Consider the following 22,993-nt stretch of genomic DNA (forward strand, 5'->3'; position numbering starts at 1 on the left):
TAAAATTTTAATAAATGGATAAAACCATAAAATCCTAGAAGAAAACATAGGCAGCAAAATCTCAGACACCTCATATAGCAGTTTTTTTCACCAATACATCTCCTAGGGCAGTGGTCGGCAAACTCAGTAGTCAACAGAGCCAAATATCAACAGTACAACAATTGAAATTTCTTTTGAGAGCCAAATTTTTTAAACTTAAACTTCTTCTAACTCCACTTCTTCAAAATAGACTCGCCCAGGCCATGGTATTTTGTGGAAGAGCCACACTCAAGGGGCCAAAGAGCCGCATGTGGCTCGCGAGCCGCAATTTGCCGACCACAGGACTAGGGCAAGAGAAACAAAGGAAAAAATAACAAATGGGACTACATCAAACTAAAAAGCTTCTGCACAGCAAAAGAAGCCATCAACCAAATGAAAAGGGAATCCACTTATGGGACAACATATTGACCAATGATATATCTGATAAGTGGTTAATTTCCAAAATATATAAAGAACTCATACAACTCAACACCAGGAAGACAAACAATCAATTAAAAAATGGGCAAAGGGTCTGAATAGATATGTTTCCAAAGTGGACATACAGATAGCCAATAGACATATGAAAAAATGTTCAATGTCACTAATCATCAAAGAGACGCACGAAATAATTTTTTTTTCTTATTGGGGTTTTATTAAATCTATTAATCTGTCTTTTAACTGGGTTGTTTAACCCTTTTACATTTAATGCAGTTATTGATTGGTTTTAATTTACCATCTTACTATTTGTTTTCTATTTGTCTCACATATTTTTCTCTTTTCTCTGTTTCTGACTTCTGTTGCATTCATTGAGTATTTTTAAAATTTATTTGTCTTTATTGTTGATGGTATTACAGATATCCCCCATTTTCCTCCATTGCCCCCCTCCACCTGGTTCTGCCCCACCCCAGGCTTTCACCGCAGTATTGTGTGTGTCCATGGATTATCATATATGCATATAAGTTATTTGGTTATTCTCTGCCTGGGCATGAAATAGTTTCTTTTTTCTTTTTTAATCCTCACCCAAGGACATTTTCCATTGATTTTTAAAAAGAGTGGAAGAGAGAGGGAAAGACAGAGAGAAATAATGAGAAACACACTGATTGGTTGCCTCCTGCACGAGCCCCGACCATGGCCCTTGACTGGAATAGAACCCGGGACCCTTCAATCTGCAGGCCCACGCTCTATCCACTGAGCCAAACCGGCTAGGGTGGGCATGAAATATTTTCTAAGTTCCTTTGTGATTTTCTTTGACCCACAGGTCTCCAAATATTTAGAGATATGTTATCATTATTAATTTCAAATAAAATTCAAAATCATTTCAAATAAAATAAGAGAATGTGTGAAGTAAAAGTGCAATCTTTTTAAATTTACAGACACTTTTATGGCCGGGTGTATGGTGTATATGGGTGAATGTACAAAGCACCCTTGTAAAGCATCTACATTTTCTGTGGAAGCCAAGGCCTAGCCCCTCTCGACACTGCAATGCCCTCGTGGTCTTTCAGAGTCCAACCGTAGCGCTCCACTCCGAATCGCTCCCCTCCCCCCACCCCACCGCCACGGCCAACTCCATTTTCAATATCCAACAGCCTCCAGCCAGGCGGCTCCTCTCCCACCCTCAGCCAGTGGCTCTACCTTGCAGCCCATTCCCTCCCTGGACGTAGGGGGCGCCACCGTCTCTCGCCCGGCGAAGCGCCCTCTGGTGCTGTGCCCTGCCCCCCGCCCCGAGCCGGGTGATGGCGCTCGCCTTGAGCAGCAGAGCGCCCCCATTTTCTTAGACGTTAGCCTTCCCCTCTGGCCTCCTCACAACGGGGAGCCCTCCCCTCAGGAGCCCTCACACTGGTCCCTGTGCCCTCCCGTGTTCTCCACACCGGCAGCCAGTCTTCCTCTCCTGTGGTCCCAGAAGCAGTGCGCCATCTGAGTTCACGACATCCGCGCCTACACCTGCTAGGACACTAGCGATCCCGTCTAGCCTCCCTTCACCAAGGAGCCCCTCCCTCCCACTTTCCCCCCGCCCCCACCCCCCGCCTCGCAGCGCTGAAGCCTGGAGCGCCCCCCCTCCCCACCCAGATGCGATGGGGCTGGAAGCCCGCCCAAGTCAGCTCTCTACACAGGGGGCAGGAGCAGCCCTCCTAGTGTGGCGGCCCGTGTTCTCCCTTCCGCCCTTCTCACACGCACCGCGGAAGCTCCCCACTCGCAAGGGTCCCCCAATTGCCCCACCTTGGCTACTAGCCCTCTCTTCATCCCCACAGTAAGTCTTAGTCTTCCCCTCACGTCGGAGCACCGGGAGCCATCTGCCTGCCCCACACCCACCCATCTGCAGCCAGCAGCCCTTCTTCGGTAGAGGCCCCAACGCCGGCCTCCCCGCCGCTCCACTCCATATTCCTCAAAGCACAGTCAGTCCCCCCACTCCAACATTGGGGAGGCCTTCCTTCCACGCCCTGTCCTCCAACCGCTTAGTCCGCTTAGCCAGTAACACCACTCACCGCCTCCCGACACCAGAGAACCGCCACCTACCCCCCCCTCGAAGCCAGCGGCACCCACCCTGTGGACCCCCTACTGGGAATCCTGCCGTCAGCCCCCCTCAGTCAGCAGCCCTCGTGGCTCCTGCTCCTGTACCCCGACGTGTTAGCCCTCCTCTCTGACCCCCTTATCCAGGGGCCCACCCCCAGTTTCAGCTGAGGAGTCCCCGCCAACTCCCTGCCCCAGGGGGGCCTTACTCTGTGGGCCTCTGTGGACGACTCCGGAGCTGGAGAGCTCACCTCTCCTGGGCAGCCAGGAGCGAAGGGGCGGCGTCTCCCAAGTTCTCCCGTCTTAAGACCTCGAGAGCTTCCCAGAAAGTTCTAGGTGTCTGGATTCGGGGCAAATGATTGGATCCGAAAGACACGTGAGGGGGCAATATGTTACAGATATGTTACAGTAACATATTGGCGGGGGGAGACTGAAGCTTGACGAACCAAGTCTTGAAATTCTAAAAACAACAAGCACACCCATTGGCCCTCCATGGACAAAATGGCCTACGAACAAGATGGGGGAGTTAGCGGAGTAAACTTGCAAATGGTGAGCCCATTGTGGCGAACGGGGAAAATTTTCTTTATAGTTTGCTTTCTATTGTGGTTGAAAATGTCATAAGATATATTTTTACTGACTTCTTGTCTAGTTGTCTCAAACTTTTGTTTTATATATTTTAAGCTTATTATTATAAAGCACAAATACATTTATAAACTCGATGTGTTCCTGATTAATACATATGTCATTATTACCTTTTAAAGTGGACCCCCATCCTGCCTTCAGCTCCCCCCGCATTACCTTAATAGTTTTTGTCTTTAAATTTGTTTTGCCTAGTATTAATGTAGCCATTTCTACTTTCTTATGCTTACTTTTTGCATGATATATCATTTTAAATCCTCTTACTATCAACTCATCTGAGTATTTTTAAATTGCAGCTCTTATAGAGAGCAAAATCCTTGCTCTTTTCCTCATGCTGACAATCTGTACCTTTTAATTGGAGTTCATGACCCATTAACATTGAGTGTAATTTTTATATGGTTAAATTTAGGTTTATCCTTTTACTGTCTTAGTCCACATAGGCAGCTATAACAAAATACAGTAAAACCTCCATATAATGGATTAATTCAGGCGAGGGGGTGTCCGTTAAAGCTGAAAGTCCGTTATATAATAAAGTAGGTTTTCTGAATGCATATGTTAAAAATTTGACAAATTAGTTTACCTGTTTTTACTTATGCAGGCACATTTGTGTAATTAAAATTATTTATGAAAAGCTTAATATCACAAAAAAGTTTCCTAATATGTATTACTGTAATTTTACATTAATATTGAATAGGTCCAGTAGATGCCTGCATTCACCAGTCACCGAGAGCGAATAAACGCACACAGCTGGGGCCTAGCTTAGCACAGGCCCGAACATCGGCCTGCACCAGTTAAAACTGCTGCAGAAAGTCACACCATCAAAACAGAACCAATTACCGCTGGAGATGCAGTGTAATTACGTGCTAATCTTTCCCCCGATGGACATTGTTTACCAGTGGTGACTCTTGGATTTAAATATGTAGACTAGAGTTGTAGATATGTAATATTTATTTATGTCAGCGAGATTACTAGTGTGTTGTTTTTTTTGCTCCTGGGATCCCCAATACACGTGTCAGACCTTTTTATATTGTCCCACAACTCACCGGGGTTCTGTTCTGTTGGTTTTTCTTAAATCTTTTTTCCTCTCAGTTTCTCAGAATGGATCATTTCGATTGATATATCTTTCACTAAGTAGTAGGAAGCCTCTAACATTCATACTATTAAGAAACACCAATGTTAACAAAATGGACTAAGAGGAGCCAATAAAGGACTTGGCTTAGATGCTTCCCTCTTGAGCAAGGGGCTTGCTTGCCCCGACCCCTTCTCCAGGCCCCTTCTCCACTGGGGTCCGGGGTACCTGCTGCAGAGTGGCTGAATCTGGGCTCACTGCCCTCAGGGAGCCGTCCCTGCCTGCAGCGATGAGGCCACTTCTCTCAAAGAAAGTCCTGAGCCTCCTGCCACAATAAAGGGAGGTGGATGGGGGAGAGATGGCCCTGTGTGGATAGCAGCTGACTGGTTTGTCCGCGACTCCTGTTGTATTACTGTCTAGGCTGGCTGGGCATGTGTTTGAAATTCTTTTTAATAAAATATTGAAAGCAATCCAGTAGGGAAATTTCTCTCCCGATCCAATTGTGGGTTTATCAGTATTTCTTCATCAGTCTATCACTTTGGCTGACTGTAGTAATGCTCCCACCAGCCATAGGGTAACCCCCAAACGGTTAAGACAATTGTGCACTGTCTCCATGCCACTCTTTTTATAGCCTTATTACAACTACATATTCAGAGCACACAGTCACTCCCACTGCAGTAGATTTGGGGTACACTTCAGAGCACCCCTCCCAGCCTGCTCTCACTCCCCTCCTTTGGTGAAGCTTGGATGCCAATGCTGTCGAGGAATTGCCCAAGGCCAAAGGAGCTGCCTCACCCAAGGTCGCTCCCAGCACACATCCAATTAGTACCAGCTGATGTGGGTGCTAAGGCCCAGCCCCTTTCTAGAAATTAACGTAGGAGGGATCTGAGCTCAGCCCATTCCCTCTTGTATGAGTTTTCTCGGACTGCTACAATAAATTACCAAAAACCAGATAGCTTAAAACAACAGGAATTTATTTTCTCACAGCTCTGGAAGCCAGAAACCCAAAATTAAGGTGTCAGCGGGGCTGCGCTACCTCCAATGGCTCTAGAAGAGGACCGTTCTTTGCCTCTTCCAGTTTCATGGGACTCCAGGCATCCTGATCAGGGCTTGTGGCCACGTCACTCTCATTTCTGGTGCCACCTTCACATGGCTTTCTCCCGTGTCTGTCTTTCTTCTCTTTTATTTTTTAAAATATATTTTTATTGATTTCAGAGAGGAAGGGAGAGGGAGAGAGAGAAACATCAATGATGAGAGAGAATCATTGTTGGGTTGCCTCCTGCACACCCCCCACTGGGGATCAAGCCCGCAACCCAGGCATGTGCCCTGACCGAGAATGGAGCTGTGACCTCCTGGTTCATAGGTCAACGCTCAACCACTGAGCTACCCCTGCCAGGCTCTTCTGTCTCTTTTAAAGACATTTGTCATTTTATTTAGGACCCACCTGGGTAATCCCAGCATGACTTCATCTCGAGATTCTTAACTTCATCACATCTGCAAAGACCCTTTTTCTGAAAAAGGTCACATTCACAGGTTTTGGGGGTTAGGGTGCACACGTATCTTTTGAGGGGCCACCATTCTCCCCACTACACTTTGAGAGCCCAGGCTCAGGCCTGCCCAGCCAGCCCCCCAGTGAGAGGACAAGACTGAACAGCAGGGTCCACAGCCAAGGGCCACAAGGGGTCTCCCTACCTCTGCTCTAGGGAAATGCTCCAGCCCTGCTCCCCACAGCTAGAAGCACTCTAAGTTGGTGTCTCAGGTCTCCCCCTAAGCGAGGGGGGCTGCTGAGGGCTTCCCCCTGAGGCCCAGGCTCTCCCGGTTTTGTAATGAGAGGCAGAGAGGCGCCCAGCTCCTGCTCAGTTCCCAGGGGCCTGGGGCTGGGGGAGGGGCAGACCACGCAGGGTGCCTGGTTTTCCTGGTTGCTTTTCTCTGACAGCCTTTTTCCGATTCCCAACTTTTCGGGAACTCCTCATTGCCAAGACAGCACGTGTCCCCAGTCAGCCCTAGATTTCAGTCCTGGTTCTGCCGCGTGGGTGGTGACCTGTGGGGAAATAGGGACCCAAATGCCTACTCTACAGACCAGCTAGAAGGCTTTCGGGTCACATGGGGAACCTGAGGGAAAAACGTTGAACCCAGCAGCTCTTCACTCCCTGCTCTCATTCTCTCTCCCCTCCACCTGCCTGCACACGGCCCTCCCCCAAACCCTCTCACTGCCCCTCACTTTCTCATCTCTGCCCTCCTGGCTCAAGTGGCCTGGTCCCTCTGCCGCTAGCTGCCCTGCAAGGTGGGGCGGGGGGGGGGGCGTGTGGGGGGGGCGGGCGTCGGTAGATGGAGGGGTTGATGACTGGATGGACGTAAAGCCCAATGTTGCCCCTCCTGTCCCCTTGGGGGACTGAGGTGGATGGACCACTGAGACCGGAGCCCTGGAAGCATCCGGACCCGGACTCTGAGCAGAAGTGCTCCAGGGTCCACGGGGAGCCAAGACAGAACCCCGGCGGGGCGCGCTGGGGCGGGCGCTGGCCGGGCCGCCCTCCTGCCGCGCCGCGCATGCTCCGTGCCCCCCCTTTTCCCACGCCGCCACCGCCCCCGCCCAACCCGCTCCGTGCCCGAACGTTGGTGCTGGACGGACAGACGGACGACGGCAGTGCAGAACGCACCTCCCGAGCGGTGACGGAGGACGAGGCCCCAAACCTTCCCATAGCCCTGCCGCCTCCTGAGGGCTGCCCCGGAGGGCTTCTCGGAGGCGGCGGCCTCGGCTTTGGTCCTGCTGGGGCGCCAGGTAGGGGCGGGGCCCCGTCTCCGCAGGTGGCGAGGGGGTGAGGGAGCTGCTGCAGCCGCGGCGGCGGCCGTCGGGACGCCCTGGGAGGCGGCGAGCCCTGAGAGCTGGCGGCCGGCCCTCGGGGCTATCCCTTCCTGGGCGCCCCAAAAAGGCAGCCGGGTTTCCCAGTTGTGTGTCCACTGACTGCGGTTCGCCACCGATCCGGGGGCCGGCAAGAGCGCATCCCGTCGCCCAGCCGCCTGGTAAGTTTGGACTGTTCCCCTCTTCATGTGGGAGCACCGGGCAGGCTGGCGCAGCGACCCTGGTCTCAGCACTCCTGCCCGGGGCACCCGGCGAAGCGTCCGCAGGCACAGGGCTGGGGGTTGTGCCCTTTGGTGGTGTGGGGGGTTGGGGGTTGGCGGCGACGCGCAACCCCCGGGGAAGGCTTAAGAAGAGGAAGCCGAGGGCAGGGTAGAAGGCCCGCAAGGGCAGGAGAGGGACGGAACTGAGCGGCGGGGACTGTGCGGGAATTGTGCAGGGCTGCCCTGCAGGGCCAGTTCTCTCAAATCCCCTCCGAGCTCCCATTGTGGGCCAGGTTGCTGCGGGCATTGGGGGTACATCTGGGAGGGAATTGGCTTAACCCCCTGCTTGGTGGGTCCAGTTCTCGTGGCAGGGCACAGACAATGAAAGGTAACGGTTTCAAATGAAGAATTATAAAGTATGCTAAATGGTGGGAAGTGCCAAGGGAAAAAATAGAGCAGGGGAAGGGAGGGGAGGTGTGGGATTGCATGTTTAAGTAGTGTGGTTAGAAGGCGACATTTCTGAAAAACTTAAAGGAGATGAAAGAGCCTACCAGGCAGAGGGAACAGCCAGTGCAAAGGCCCTGAGGCAGGAGTGGCCCCCGTGAGTAGGAAGAAGAGTTCAGAGGCCAGTGTGAGTGGAGCAGGGGGAGCAAGGGTGTGGGAGGAGGGGAGGGAGAGGTTAGGAAGGGCCATGGGTTTACTCTGAGGGAGACAGGCACTTCAGGGGAGGGTGCTAAGCAGGGAAGGGCAGAACCTCACTAGGAGGTGGCTCTCTTTCTGTCCAGCCCAGCCTCTGCCCCTAAGGCCAGGGTCCTGGAGACACCAGTTGCACGGTTGTTCCTCAGAAGGCTTTGCTGGGCCAGGCTGCCTGGAGGCCCCAGGGCTGGCCTGTGGCAGCTTTCAGCCTAGACCTGGGCTCCGGACTGAGGCTGCCAGCCCCCCTTCCCCCCTCCCCCCGGACCTGGATCTTCCTGCTTTCCCACCAGGTGGGTGGCAGGTGATGTGCACTTCAGGGAAGGCTGCTGGGGCCAAGGGAAGGCTGCTGGGCCTTGAATCACTAGACCCCAGAGGAAGTCCCACCAGGACGGAAGAAGACCTTCCTTGTGGATGACCTCCCCCTCCCCCCAGTTCCTGAGTGGGGGGACTGCTGACTGCCTTTCCAGTTGTTTATTTGTTTTCTGTTTCCTTTTTCTGGGGAAATAGCCCCATCTCGTGGTCTTCCGAAGGCATCAGCGCCCAAGCCCACTGGCCGCCCCTCCCGCTTTGGGCTTTGGAACCCGCTTCATTTAGCCCCCTGCACTCCTCCCCTCCCCCCACGGGATGGGCAGGTGGCTCCTCGTTCTCAGCTTTCCCTCTGCCAGCATCAGTGAAGGGGTGGGAGTCTGCCCCCTTCTTGGGTGCAAACCAACCCAGGAGGAGGCTGGCAGGGCCTTCCTGGCTTCTGGCCCAGGGCACTGCTGTCCGATGGACCCTCCCCTGCATCCCAGTGCCAGGTTTCAGGAAAGCTGAGCTTCGGGGTCCAGAATCATCTTTCAGTTTCTCCTCTATTCTGGTGGCCCAAGGTCAAAGGGTCTTAGGAGAAGCTGCTCTCCAGCTCCACAGGCTCCTTCTAGATTGTTCCTTATGCACAGGCTAGGAAGTGTTTTCCCATTCCCACCTGGAGGGTTACTTGGAGTTATAGTCTGTGAGGAAAGGGCTTGGCGTGTCTTTCCTTCCAGGATTTGGAAGTGTGCTGACTTTGGGGGTCTAGGTCTCAAGCATAGATATTGTTGCATGCAACCACTCATCGTGGCTGGCACCTCCCACTGCGCCTTGTGGTGTTGAACTTGAGTGTTAGTCTCTATCTACAGGTGAGCCTGTTATGCTATTTCTCTCAGGCGGTCACAGCTCAATGACTGCTTCTCCACTGGGGGCTTGGACCCCAGTATGTCTTGGAGTTGGGGACCGTAGATAACGCCTCTTCCTTTAGACTTTTCTGTTTTCCATTATGGACCATGACCTGGCATTACAGCCGTGGGAGAGAGAAAAGAAGCACGAGCTGTTCTTCAAAACAATGTGCTGCTGGTCTGGAAAACCCGGATGTTCTCACTAGTCTCTACCCTACACCTTTAGCCAGTTATGTCCCCCAGTGACTGGTGGGGTGTCAGAGTGAAATGTGACGTGTGGACATCAGCATGATAGTCGACAGCCACACCTCTTGACCCCCCTCTTTTATTGAGATGAGATTCACATAAAATCAAATTAACCATTTTAAAGTGAATAATTCAGCGGCATTAAGTACATTAACAATGCTGTGCAACCATCACCGCTGTCTTGTTCCAGAATATTTTCATCACCCATGGAAAAAACCCTATATCCACAAAGCAGTCACACGTGTGCACGCGCGCGTGCACACACACACACACACACACACACACCGCTCCCCTTCCCCACCCCCCCCACACACACACCCTCACACACCTCAAGCCCACCAATCTGCTCTCTGACTCTCTGGATTTTCCTATTCTGGACATGTCATATGTTGGTTTTTTAAAAATATGTTTTCATTGACCTTTTTTTAGAGAGAGAAAAACATCGATGTGAGAGAGAAACATCAATCGGCTGCCTCCACTGTGCACCCAGACCGGGAATTGATCCTGAAACCTGGGCATGTGCCCTGACCTGGAATCGAACTGGTGACCCTTCGGTGCTCGGGATGCTGCTCACCCAATTGAGCCACACCTGCCCTGGCCATGTAATATTTTTAAAGATAAGATTATTTTTTGATGGCAGGTCACAGGACAGTGAAACTTAGAGAGATGAAAGGAAGAACTCTTTCTTACAATTCAAAGGAGAGGAGGCTGCCACATGGGGGTGCACCTGGGTAGCGTGCTAGTTTCCGCGGGGTCCCTCTGGGCACAGGGGCTGTCCCTAGTTTTCTTGCACTGACCCCTGAGTGTGGGAGCCCAATAAGGGGGCTGAGGACATGTTTAGTGGCCCCAGAGAGAGGGCCCCTGATGAGGGAGGTAGTTGGGATGGGAGCTCAACAAACTGCCCCTGAAGAGCAGAGAAAAGGGGGTTTTCAGTCATAAGTTCCAAACTAGGTCAAGACAGCTCTTGTGAAATATTGTATTACCTCATATAAATGGAATCATACCATCTGTGGCCTATTGTGTGTCTGGCTTTTGTCACTGAGCATAATGTCTCCAAGGTTCGCCCGCATTGTAGCATGTATTGGCATCTCATTCCTCTTTATGGCCAAGTAATATTCCAGTGTGTGTGTACAGACCACATTTGGTTCATCCATTCCATTCGTCAAACGGTGAACATTGTGTTGTTTCCACCTGTTGCTGCTCTGGTGAATCACGCTGCTGGGAACAGTCAGTCATGTACAGGCTTTTATTTGCACACCTGTTTGCAGTTCTTTTGAGTATGTGTCCAGGAGTGGAATGGCGGGGTCATGCGATAACTATGTTTACTTATTGAGGAACCATCAAACTGTTTTCCCTTTTAATTTTGAACACCGTTGAGCAAACAGACACATAGAGAGACTTAGTGTAATGAAGCCCAGGTACCAGCCTCCCAGGCAGTGCCCTCCAGCTCCCCTTATTTCCTAGTTTGCCCTTTCCGTTCCTTCCCTTCTGTTCCCTTCCCAGCATTTTAAAGTAAGTTTACAGGCCCTTTTCTCCCAAAATGCTTCAATGTGCATCTCTTTTTTTGTTTGTTAATCTTCACCCAAGGATATTTTTCCACTGATGTTTCAGCGAGAGTGGAAGTCAGAGGGAAAGACAGAGAGAAACATCGAAGTGAGAGAAACACATCGATTGGTTGCCTCCTGCACAAGTCCCAACCCGGCCCGGGCCGGGGAGGAGCCTGTAACCGAGGTATGCGCCCTTGACCGGAATCAAACCCGGGACCCTTTGGTCTGCAGGCCCACGCTCTGTCCACTGAGCCAAACTGGCTAGGGCCATCTAATGGTTTTTAGCATCCACTCGACCTTAGGGATTCTCTCTCTGATTCATAGAAACTTCTTCATAAGACATTTGAGTTTATTTATTCAGGGCCAGTGTTGATGGACAATTTATCACAGGTGATAAGGGACTTCGGGCTAATTTCAATGCTCTGGGGACCCTGTCCCTTTGCCCTCTCTCCTGTTGCACAAACACACTGTGCTTGCCCACAGCAGCATAAGAAACACTCCGGCGCTAACCGGTTTGGCTCAGTGGATAGAGCATTGGCCTATGGACTCAAGGGTCCCAGGTTCGATTCCAGTCAAGGGCATGTACCTTGGTTGCGGGCACATCCCCAGTAGGGGGTGTGCAGGAGGCAGCTGATCGATGTTTCTCTCTCATCGATGTTTCTAACTCTCTCTCCCTCTCCCTTCCTCTCTGTAAAAAATCAATAAAATACATTTAAAAAAAAAAAAAACACTCCGGGCGCAGGCTCGCCTGCCCACCATACGCAGCCTTGTTCCCCCGCTGCTCCACCCAGGACTTCCGCCTTTCAGTCTCCAGTTGGGTGAAAACAACATCCTTAGAGCAAACTTTCTTCTTCTGGCTTTGAGAACTGATGTGGAGAAAGAAATCTGGTTCTGTCCACTTTGTCAGTGACATGCTCTTCCTGCCCTTAATGTGAGCCCGGGCTCCTTCCTGTCCCCAGGGAGGGGAAGGTGGGAGGAGAGGGGGGCCCCCAGCATGGCCTCACCTTCTGCATGGCCTCACCTTCTGCAAACTCCTCCCCCTTGTCCCCTCCCCCCCGCTCCCCCCCCCTCCAGTTTTCAGCACCATGAATGCTGCACTCAGGCCTATCTGAGGGCTGGACATGGACCATGCCCTTGGTCTGCTGCTCTCCTTACCCCAACCTTCATCTCTTGGCCTAAATTTTACTTTTTCAGAAAGTACCCCCCTTTCCTCCCCCTCCCCATCGTGGGTCCCTTCATTGTGCAGCTCACCAGCCTGGTCTTTCTCTTCCCCTTGAGAGAAAGTCTGTTTGCAGGTGGAGGCGGTATGTTTAGAGTTTTTTTTGTAAGAACCCTGACCTGAGGGGAAAGGGGGTTGGCGGTGGAGCTTCTAGGGATGGCTGGAAAGTTGGGGTCAGGGGTACTGCCCATATGAGAAAAGGGCCAAGAGAAGAAGGAAATGAGAAAAAGAAAGGAAAGACAAGCCCAGCTGGCATGGCTCAGTGGTTGAGCGTCGACCTATGAATCAGGAGATCAGGGTTCGATTCCCGGTCAGGGCACATGCCCGGGTTGGGGGCTTGATCCCCAGTGGGGGGCGTGCAGGAGACATCCCATCAGTGAATCTCTCTCATCATTGATGTTTCTATCTTTCTCCCCCTCTCCCTTCCTCTCTGGAATCAATAAAAATACTTAAAAAAAAAAAAAAAAAGGAAAGAAGAAACACACTTCCTTGCAAGCCTAGTTAGGTGCTGCTGGCCAGAGGAGGGAGTAAACCTGTGTCTGGGGCCCGCTGCGCAGGTGAGGAGAAGGGACAGAAGCTCAGTTTGGTTAAGTGTTATGGATTGAATTGTGTCCCCTAAAAAGATATGTTGAAGTCCTGTCCCCAGGGGCTGTGAATAGATGGGCTGTACTGGAGTAGAGTGGGCCTCCTCTCACACCTGCCTCTTTCCACTTCCCTTAGCTTCTCCGTGCCTCTGCCATGGCAGCCATTCTCCTAATGACCAGAGCCAAGGTGAGTGGGTCTCCCAGCTACGGGCTGCCCCTCGCCTCAGCATCTCCCCTTCACGGTCTCCACCTGCCACCTCCTCGTGGCCCAGCCTCACAACTATTGCAACTCCAAGCCTCCCCTGGCTGCTGCGTTCCCCAATACCGCCCTTGCACCATCTTTAGTTGCCCCCACCTCATCTTGGGGCCCAAGAGGGTGAATTTCCCTGCAGTCACAGGAATGGCTCATTTTAGGTGCCAGTATCTTTTGAGGACGTGTCCGTGCACTTCAGCAAGTCAGAATGGAAGCTTCTGGATCTCAAACAAAGGATCCTCTACAAGCAAGTGATGCTGGAGAACTACCGCCATTTAGTGTCACTGGGTAAGGACCCCGCACACACCCAGTGCCTCCTACTCTGTCTCAACTCTCTTTCTTTCTTTTTTTAAACATGTCTTTATTGATTTCAGAGAAGAAGGGAGAGGGAGAGAGAGATAGAAACATCAATGATGAGAGAGAATTATTGATCGGCTGCCTCCTGCACACCCCACACTGGGGATCAAGCCCGCAACCCGGGCATGTGCCCTGACCGGGAATTGAACCCTGACCAAACACTAAGCCATGCCAGCCAGGCTGAATTCAGTTTATTTGTGAATTCCTTTGCTGGTTGGTTACTGTAAGGCCAGAAATAAATGCATTTCCCCATCAGATCCATTGCAGCCCAGCTTTTGTCTCAACAGGGCAGTTTTTAGCTCAGTGGTTTGGACCTGTAAATGTTTTGGGTAAATGTGTGCCCTCCCTCATCAAACTTATTTTGCATATAAACTCATAGGTTAACGAAACTTCTGCTACCCAAAAGATGGTGCAAATTACCCTATGCCCTATTGGAGACTTAATTCACTTTTACCAAGGTTGCATTTCACATTTGTGTCTTGTTAGAATTTAGCAGCATCAAGCCACAGAGGGCCCAGGACATGGAGGCCCAGGCCCAGGCATGCAGAAGCTAGGGTGGGAGCTGGAGCATACTCCCCTGCTGCATCCCGCTGCGTTTGGGGCTGCAGTGGACCCTCTTGCTCCAATTTTCCTTTTAGAGTCAACGGATTTCACCTCTATGATTTACCCCCACCGAGGGAGACTAGCTGCTTCCCCTGGGTTCTTTCTGACCCTCCCCAGGAAGATCTGGGCTTCCCAGGGGAGTCCAGGAATCCTCAGCTGAGTTTGGCATAAGGAACTGAGACATCTGCTCTGTGTGCTGGTGATTCAAAGGTCTTCGGCTTTTGGGGTGCAGGCATCCCCTCAGCTCTGTTGACTTCCTGATACTCCCTATAGCCTTGCCCCGGTGGATCCCTGCTCTAGCCCTTTGGCTTTGCCTCGGGGTATCCACACAAGCTTGCTGCTCTCTACGAGGCCAAATAATAACATCTTTATCCTCGTGGCCCAAATCGCCATCTACTACAGATCCCCTGGGCCTGCCTGGCCCCTGTGGGCTTAGATCCCCTTGCTTCGTGAGAGGGACTTTGCCCTTTCTCTGGACCCTTCCAGTGGCACTTTTTGGAGAGTTCTTTGTTCTCTGTTCCTGAAGATACTGATTCACTTCATTTCTGTGCACAGGATTTTCATCCTCCAAGCCTCACCTGGTCTCCCTGCTGGAGCGAGGGGAGTGGCCCTGGGTAGCAGACAGCCGGACAAAGGCTGCCGTAGGAACACAGGCAGGTGAGTAAAAGGTTCTTGGCCAGCTTGCCTGAGCCATTCACATAGAGCAGCAGCCAGTGGAGGGTGGCACAAACACTGTGGGTGGGGAACTCTCTTTTGTGGTAGATTTAAATGCCCCAAGGAGTCCCGTCCCCTCCCCCTCCACCCATGGAGGCACCAGATGAAGGGAGCACCTCCAGCTGTCTCACCCCACTTCCTCCCTTCTCGCTCTCCTGTCTGTCTGCCCAAGATCATCTCCTGGTTCATCTCTTCTCAGCCTTGGCATGAGGGTGAGGGTGAAGAAAAAACCCTCAATAGAGACCCAGGGAGGGAGCAATACCGGTTGGCGCCCTCTGTCTTTACAGATGAAAGGATCAAGAGCAAGACATTGAGTTCCAAGAAGAAACATTGTCCAAAAGAATGCACAGGTGTCAGCAAGGGCCAGGGAGCCAGGCTGCTGGAGGAGACACCTGAGCAGACACAGAAACATGTTCATTCTGTTCATTCTCCCGAGACAGGTTCCAGCAGGGGTGACCATCACAGGGAGAAAGGCCACAGCAGCTCCTCGGAAGAGGGAAGAGAGCCAGTGCAGAGGAGGAACCACAGTGTCAGGCAGGATTCAGTGCCAAGGCCACAGAGTTCTAAAGGCGCAGAGAAGCGCTACCTGTGTCAGCAGTGTGGGAAATCCTTCAGCCGGAGCTCCAACCTCATCAAACACCGCATCATCCACAGCGGGGAGAAGCCCTACAAGTGCTCAGAGTGTGGGAAACTCTTCCGGCGCAGCTTCGCCCTCCTGGAGCACCAGCGCATACATAGTGGCGAGAAGCCCTTTGAGTGCAATGAGTGCGGGAAGACCTTTACGCGCAGCTCCAACCTCATCAAACACCAAATTATCCACAGCGGGGAGAAGCCCTTCAAGTGCTCGGAGTGTGGGAAACTCTTCCGGCGCAGCTTCGCCCTCCTGGAGCACGAGCGCATCCACAGTGGCGAGCGGCCCTACGAGTGCAATGAGTGCGGGAAGTCCTTCAGCAGGAGCTCTAACCTCATCGAGCACCAGCGGACCCACAGTGGTGAGAAGCCCTACAAGTGCAGCAAGTGTCCAAAAGCTTTCAAGGGCATCTCCCAGCTCATTCACCACCAGCGCATCCACAGCAGGGAGAAGTCATTCCAGTGCAAGGAATGTGGAAAGGCCTTCCGGGGGCGCTCGGGCCTCAGTCAGCATCGCCGGGTGCACAGTGGCGAGAAGCCCTATGAATGCAGCGACTGTGGGAAGACCTTCGGCCGACGATCCAACCTCTTCAAGCACCAGGTGGTTCACAGGGAGGAGAGGCCCCATGAGTGTCAAGACTGCAGGAAGGTGTTCCGGAGCAGCTTAGACCTCCTGGAACACCGGCAGGTGCACGAATGCCGGAAGGCCTGCAGCAAGAGTGATGAGAAGCCTTGCACATGTGGCGAGTGTGGCAAATGTGACAAGGCCTTTAAGGGAAAATTGCAGAAAACTCGCCATGGAAAGAAGACTTTGGAGGACAGCGACAATGAAAAAGAGCCAGCCTCCTTGGCCCTCAAAAGTCCCCCTGCAGAGCCCCACACTGCGGATGAGAAACAGGGGACAGACTCTGAATGCAAGGTTGCCCACAGTGCCATGTGACAGTGTTGTCTCGGGAGGGCTGAGCCTCCTGCTCCCCTCCATCCTGTCATTGATGACGCAGCCTGAGCCCTGTGCTGATGACAGGGTGCCGTGTGTGTGCACAGGAGTGCGTGTGTGTGGAGCGGATGTGAGCTGCTGAAAGGGCTCTTGCACACCCATTGGGACTGCATGCTGCAGGAGGACACCTGTGTATGGGGCCACCCCCAGGGCACAGGCACCTTGAGTTCAGTAGAGGTGGTCTATTTTCTCTCATCGGGTCATTCACTGCACCCCAAGACTTGTTAGTGTTTCCAGGTAGAAAACAAAAAGCACTTTAATCCTTGAAGAACTTACATATGGAAGGGACTTGAGGACATTAAAACTCGTGAGCTCTGTAAGTAGGCTGTGGCTTGACTGTGACATCCCCCCAAATTCATCAAGAAATGGTCTGAAAATGGATTCAGGCAAATGCTCTCACACACTGCTCGTGCCTGCATTGTCAGCCTCGGCTCCGTGGGAAGGCACAGGACACCCTGCTACGGTGCTGACCCGTTCTTTTTCCAGGCCATTTGTCTTTGTGCCTGAAGACTGCAGCCTTCGACGGCTGCCCCCAGCTGCTGCTTCTCAGAGGAGCAGCGCCAGGCCCCATCTTCTCAGAGCTCAGAGCTTGGGGGGAGGGGGACTCTGGGGAATGGAGGGCCAGGGCCCCATGGAGAGGATGAGGCCCAGGGACTCTCAGCTTCTCCTCCCCCAGAGAGTAGCCTTTTTGCACTGGTCCCTCGAAGCAGAAGGCTCCAGGCAAGACATGGCAGCATGGCAACATTTGCCACCAGCTGCCCTGCTACCTTTGGTCTCCTCCCTGCTCACCAGGCCCCCCCCAAGTTTGCCCCATCTGCTGCTTTTCTGCCCCCCACCCCCGCAGCCGCCAGAGCCAGCCAGCAAAGGCCACCCTGGCTTCTCTGTCCCTCCTCCCCACCCTCAGTGCCTAAAGCTGCCCCCACTCCCCGCACCCAAACAGCACCCCTTGTGGTTTGTACACATCAGGAGGAAAGCCAGACGGGTTAGGAATTTGCACAGAGGGTACCCAGCCGTGGTTCTCTCGTTAGATCTGTCTTTATAGGACATTTCTGAAAATATTGGAGGCTCGGTTGCTTTGAATGTTTTTTTTGCGTTCAGGACAATGTAAGTTGATGTTTGAGATTTCTGCCATATGAGAGTGTCAGGGAATCACTCCTGAAATAAGAATCCCACCCCACCTCCAGCCCTCTGAGAAGTACTCAGACAGGAGAAAGGGTCCCCCCCACCCAAGGCCTGGCACATGGTCCGTGTGGTGGCAAGCCTGGCTACTCTTTTCCCTCCTCCCCCTCAGCCCTGTGGAAACAGGGCAGACCCTGCAAATGGCACTTTACTGCAGGCCAGGCGAGGTTCTCAAGCTCGCGCTGGCCAGGGGGGCAGCTGCTGGCAGGCTCTGTCCTGTGCCACCTATGCTGTCCCCGGAGCTGGGCCCAAGAGTTATGCCCCTTGGTGCTCTCAGCCCAGCGTCCTGATTCGCTTGCCACCTCCTTCCAGCCCCCTTCACTCCCAGGGGCTCTGGTCTGTCACACAGAGCGCCTGAGGGCAGGCAGGTGGTAGATATGCTGGAGTCCCCCTCTGGGCCTCCAAGGAGCATGCGCTTTCCCTGCAAGACAGGGGAGGGTCAAAGACCCATCAGGAGAGTGTGGGAAGACTTGGAAGTCCAGGATTCCTTCTGAACATGCTCTTTGGGGCTGCAATTGCTAGGACGACTCCAGAAGTGAGAAATATAGGAATAGGTGTAGATGTAGGTGTAGATGTAGATGTAGATGTTTTATAGAAATTTATTTAAAAGACTTTACACATCTTTGACTTACGGAAACTGCTTGTAACTTGCTCTTATCTCATAACCTCCTTCTGCTCTGCCCGTCATATTCATCTTTGTGCCCTAGCGCTGGGCTTGGCACTTAGTAAATATTAGGTCGCTGAAGTGAGGAGGGATTATGAATTTATTCAATCATCCGCACACCAGGTGGCTGAGCCTGGATGGCTCCAGCACCCAGCTTTTAAAGGACTTTTGGCAGGCTTTTTCCTGGGCGGAGACTTCTTTATGCATACCCAGAGGGGAGAGAATGGAATGTGGTCACAGCAAGTGAAATGTGGTCTCAGTAAAGGGAATGTCCATAGTGAAATGACCTGGAAATCCAGTTCCTGGGGGGAGGAGTAGCAATTCAATTGCTCGATCAAACCTAACAGTAAATGCTTGTGAAATTTTATATCGCCCCCTTAGCACATTGAACTCAGGTTCTAGACCACAGTCAGCCCCAGCATATCCTGGAGGCAGTTGAAAGTTTCTGCAACTTTTGGGTTTTCCTGTAGAAAAAGAAGGATTAGGAACAGTGTCTGGAGTCCATGGAGAGGTCATTGGGAAGTGTGTGTTTTTCTGAGATTCAATAACCCAATCCCCACGCAGTGCAGGGGACAGTGGCCGGAGGCCCTGTGCTTGGGATCCAGTTGCCTTCAATCATGGCCTGACCGGGATTGGGGCAACAGCTGTCACGTGATGGGAATGGAGAAGAATGCTCTAGTAAGTGAACAGTTTTGCTCTTACAGGCTAGTCAGTAACCAGCTTTTAATAAAGAAGAGCTGCACCCTAGCCGGTTTGGATCCGTGGATAGAGCATCGGCCCACGGAATGAAGGGTCACGGGTTTCATTCTGGTGCATGTGGGAGGCAATGGGTCAATGCATCTCTCACATCGATGTTTCTCTCTCTGTGTCTGTCCCGTTCCCTTGCACTCCCTCTAAAAATCAATGGGAAAAAATATCCTCGGATGAGAACTAACAGGAAGGAAAGAAGGGATGGAGGAAGAGAGGGAGGGAGGGAGGGAGGGAGGGAGGGAGGGAGGGAGGGGAAAAGAAAAAAGAAAAGAAGAGAAAAGAAAAGAAAGAGTAGCCCTGACCGGTTTGGCTCAGTGGATAGAGCGTCGGCCTGTGGACTGAAGGGTCCCAGGTTCGATTCCGGTCAAGGGCATGTACCTTGGTTGCGGGCACATCCCCAGTGGGGGGTGTGCAGGAGGCAGCTGATCGATGTTTCCCTCTCATCGATGGTTCTAACTCTCTATCCCTCTCCCTTCCTCTCTGTAAAAAATCAATAAAATATATTTGAAAAAAGAAAAAGAAAAGAAAGAGTTGCCTCCCCCCAGGATAATGTCATCCCATTGATTCTACTGGATAAGCTAGCTTTTTGTCCCTCCTGGCCACCCACCCCACCACCACTGGTCTACTTTCTGCCACTGTTCATCAGTTTGTATTTTCTGCAGTTCTATGTAAATGGAACCCTGCTGTGTGCACTCTTTCTTGTCTGGCCTCGTTTACTCTGCATAATGATTTTGAAACGCATCCAGGTTGTTGTAGCAGTCCTTCATTTTCATTGCTGAGTATCGTTCCATTGTGTGCACGGACCACAGTATTTGTGTTGTTTCCGGGTTTTGGCCATGACTAATAAAGCTGCTATGAACATTTGTGTACCAGTGTCTGTGTGGACATATGTTATTGCTTCTCTTGGGTATACATATGTCTGGGCGGGGAGTTGCTGGGTCAGTTATGGATTTTGATCTTATTGCTTCGATCATCCTTGGTTGCCCTCCAATCCTTGTTCCCCAGACACACGCTGCACATTTAAGTGCGTGCTGGGATATGAGAGTAAGTAAGGCATATGTCTTGCCTCCATTCACAATCAGGAGCTTGTATCTGTTGCTATGATGCCTTTGTTCATTGTTCTGAAAACTTACCGCTGTTCCAAGATTTTTAAAAAACTTTTGTCTTGTCCTGGCTGGGTAGCTCAGTTGGTCAGAGCATTGTCCTGATATGCCAAGGTTGCGGGTCCAATCCCTAGTCAGGGCACATACAAGAATCAAGCAATGAATGCATGAATATATGGAACAAACATATCTCTCTCTCTTTCTCTCTCTCTCTCCCTCTCAAGTCAATAAATAAAAATATTTTTTAAACTTTTTCTGGCAAAGATTTCTTTTAAAAAATATACAGTATACACTGAGTGGCCAGAATATTATGATCTCTGAACGCATAATAATATGGCCACTCAGTGTATATCCTATATAATAAAAGGCTAATATGCGAATTGTCCCCTCGACCAGGAGTTCGACCAGCAGGCAGGCTGGCCAACCACCCATGTCCCTTCCCCCTGGCCAGGCTGGCCAGACCCCACCTATGCATGAATTCATGCACCGGGCCTCTAATATATATATACTGAGTGGCCAGATTATTATGCATTCAGAGATCATGATAATCTGGCCACTCAGTGTATATTTTATTGTATATTTTATTGATTTTTTTACAGAGAGGAAGGGAGAGGGATAGAGAGTTAGAAACATTGATGAAAGAGAAACATCGATCAGCTGCCTCCTGCACATCCCCCACTGGGAATGTGCCCACAACCAAGGTACATGTCCTTGACAGGAATCGAATCTGGGACCCCCCAGTCCGCAGGCCAATGCTCTATCCACTGAGCCAAACCAGTTAGGGCATCTGGCAAAGAATTTCTAACAGAAAAATAAAATCAAATTGAAATAAGGAAGTAGAGATTAAATTAATTGTATTTTTTCCAGAATATTCCTCACATAATATATAATGTACTTTCCTTCCATATTCTGGCTAGTTACGTGGGAACGAGGTGAACAGAGGTAGATGGAGAGCAAGCCGGGTAGGCAGAGAAGGGATGAGGAGAGAAGGACAAAGGAGAAAAGAGGAAAGATAGCCGTGCAATGCTTGCACACTTGGGTGGAGGACACCTCGGTTATCTCCTCAGGTTGTGGGGACAGAATAGAGCAGGCGTCCTCAAACTACGGCCCGCGGGCCACATGCGGCCCACCGAGGACATTTATCTGGCCCGCCGGGTGCCGCTGCCTGTCCTGCTTAGCAGCCAACTCGTCCCGGGCCCACAGTGCGCATAGGAATTTGTTCATAGTTTTTTTTTAAACTATAGTCCGGCCCTCCAATGGTCTGAGGGACAGTGAACTGGCCCCCTGTTTACAAAGTTTGAGGACCCCTGGAATAGAGGAATCAACAAATAGAGTATTAGTTAGGAAAGTGGCCACAAGTAATAGAAAACCTGACTATGGTGGACTAAATAATGTTTAATTTTCTCACATAAGAAAGCTGGAGGTAGCTTGCTGGCACTGGTTAGAGAGAGCACTGGCATCTCTCTAACTAGCTTCGTTTTGCCTCTTGATCACAAAAGGGTTGCCAAAGCTCCAGTCATCACATATTCATCCAAGGACTGAAGCAGCAAGGGGCAAGAGCAACTGCTTCACATCAGTTCCCTTTTATCAAGAAAGCAACAAAATCCCAGAAGCTTGCCCAGCAGACTTTCACTTAAGTCTCAGCCAGAACTGGGTCAGATGGCCACCTTTACCTGTAAGAAAGGCTAGGAAAGCAGAGGACAGAATTGTCATAACCTGTCACCTGAGGCTAAGCCCACGGAGGCGCTGAACAAAATTGGGAGTCTTATCCCCAGAGAAGAAGGTTGGAATGGGTATTGCATAGTATTATGGATTGAATTATTCATACCCCCCCCAAAAAAAGATATGTTGAAGTCCTAACCCCCAATACTTTGTGACCTCATCTCAAGATCTTGGAAGTAGGATCTTTGCAGATGTAAATAGTTAAGATGAGGTCATCCTGAAGTAGGCTGGGCCCTTCATCCACTATGTCTGGTATCCTTATAAGAGAGGACAGGGAGGAAATGGTTGTGTGGAGATGGAGGCAGAGATTGGAGGGATGCGGCCACAAGCCAAGGAATGTCTGAGGCCACCAGAAGCTGAAGGAGGTGAGGAATGATCATCTCCTAGAGCCGCTGGAGGGAGCATAGCCATAATGACACCTTGCTTTCTACCTGTGGACCTCAGCTCTTTATGCCTAAAACCTCAGAGGCTGGGTAGCGCTGTGCCATGCCGGCAAGAGGAAAGGAGGTCAACCTTATTTGCTCTCCCTCCCCACCTGCCAGCACTCTGCATACTTATGTGCATGTTCTCAGGACGGAAGTAGGTACTATCCTGACCCCTGTTTACAAGTGAAGAAACTGGAGCTCAGAGATGGAAAGGAGATGTCCAAAGCCTCCCCTCTAAGAGGCCACAGATCCTTGCCCTGGTCCAGGGAACCTCAGCACCACTGCTTTTTCCACTCCAGGCAACTCTGCCTCCCCTCCCCACAAACTAGAGGGAATCCAACTGGCTTTCCCATTTTCCCAACTCTGCCCATTTGGGGATGATTCCTTGCAAATTTTGGTGTATCCAAAGATCAAATCGCATCATTGTAGCTTTAAGGATTTCACAAAAGAAAAATGCTGTGAAATCCTGCCTTGGGAACTACAAACGCTTTGACCCCAGTCTAGGTTCTTGGCTGATCACTCTCCTGAGAGCTGGGGAGACCTGGGAACAGGGCCAGTAGTGCTTTCTTTGGTCAGATGCCAGGCGCCTCGGTTTTCTTCCTTGTGATAAAGATGAAAAGAGTCTTCATGTTTTCAGTCAACAAATCCCCACTGGGGCAGAGCTTTGGGCTGGCCCTGGGCTGGAGCTAGGCCCAGTGCTGAGCCAGCCTTCTTTCTAGGGACAGGAGTGTTAGATGCGAGGAGCAAAAATACAACAAGGGAGCTGTGGACAGGGTGAAACAGTGGTCAGAGAGGGTCTCTCTCAGAGGTGGGGACAATT

At 51.3% G+C, this 22,993-nt stretch overlaps 1 protein-coding gene across 1 annotated transcript; it reads left to right on the plus strand.

The window, feature by feature from the left end:
- The first annotated feature begins 12,687 nt into the window (after nucleotides 1–12,687).
- On the plus strand, nucleotides 12,688–19,105 carry ZFP92 (ZFP92 zinc finger protein). The gene is made up of 6 exons (XM_080653954.1): nucleotides 12,688–12,749; nucleotides 12,913–12,963; nucleotides 13,191–13,317; nucleotides 14,545–14,646; nucleotides 14,991–15,053; nucleotides 15,144–19,105. Exons 2-6 carry the CDS (start codon nucleotides 12,931–12,933, stop codon nucleotides 16,271–16,273), a joined length of 1,455 nt encoding a protein of 484 aa, XP_080510080.1. The 5' UTR covers nucleotides 12,688–12,749; nucleotides 12,913–12,930; the 3' UTR covers nucleotides 16,274–19,105.
- The last annotated feature ends 3,888 nt before the right edge of the window (nucleotides 19,106–22,993 follow it).

Source organism: Plecotus auritus (genome assembly GCF_963455305.1).
Source record: "Plecotus auritus genome assembly, chromosome: X".
In the NCBI taxonomy this organism is placed as follows: Eukaryota; Metazoa; Chordata; class Mammalia; order Chiroptera; family Vespertilionidae; genus Plecotus; species Plecotus auritus.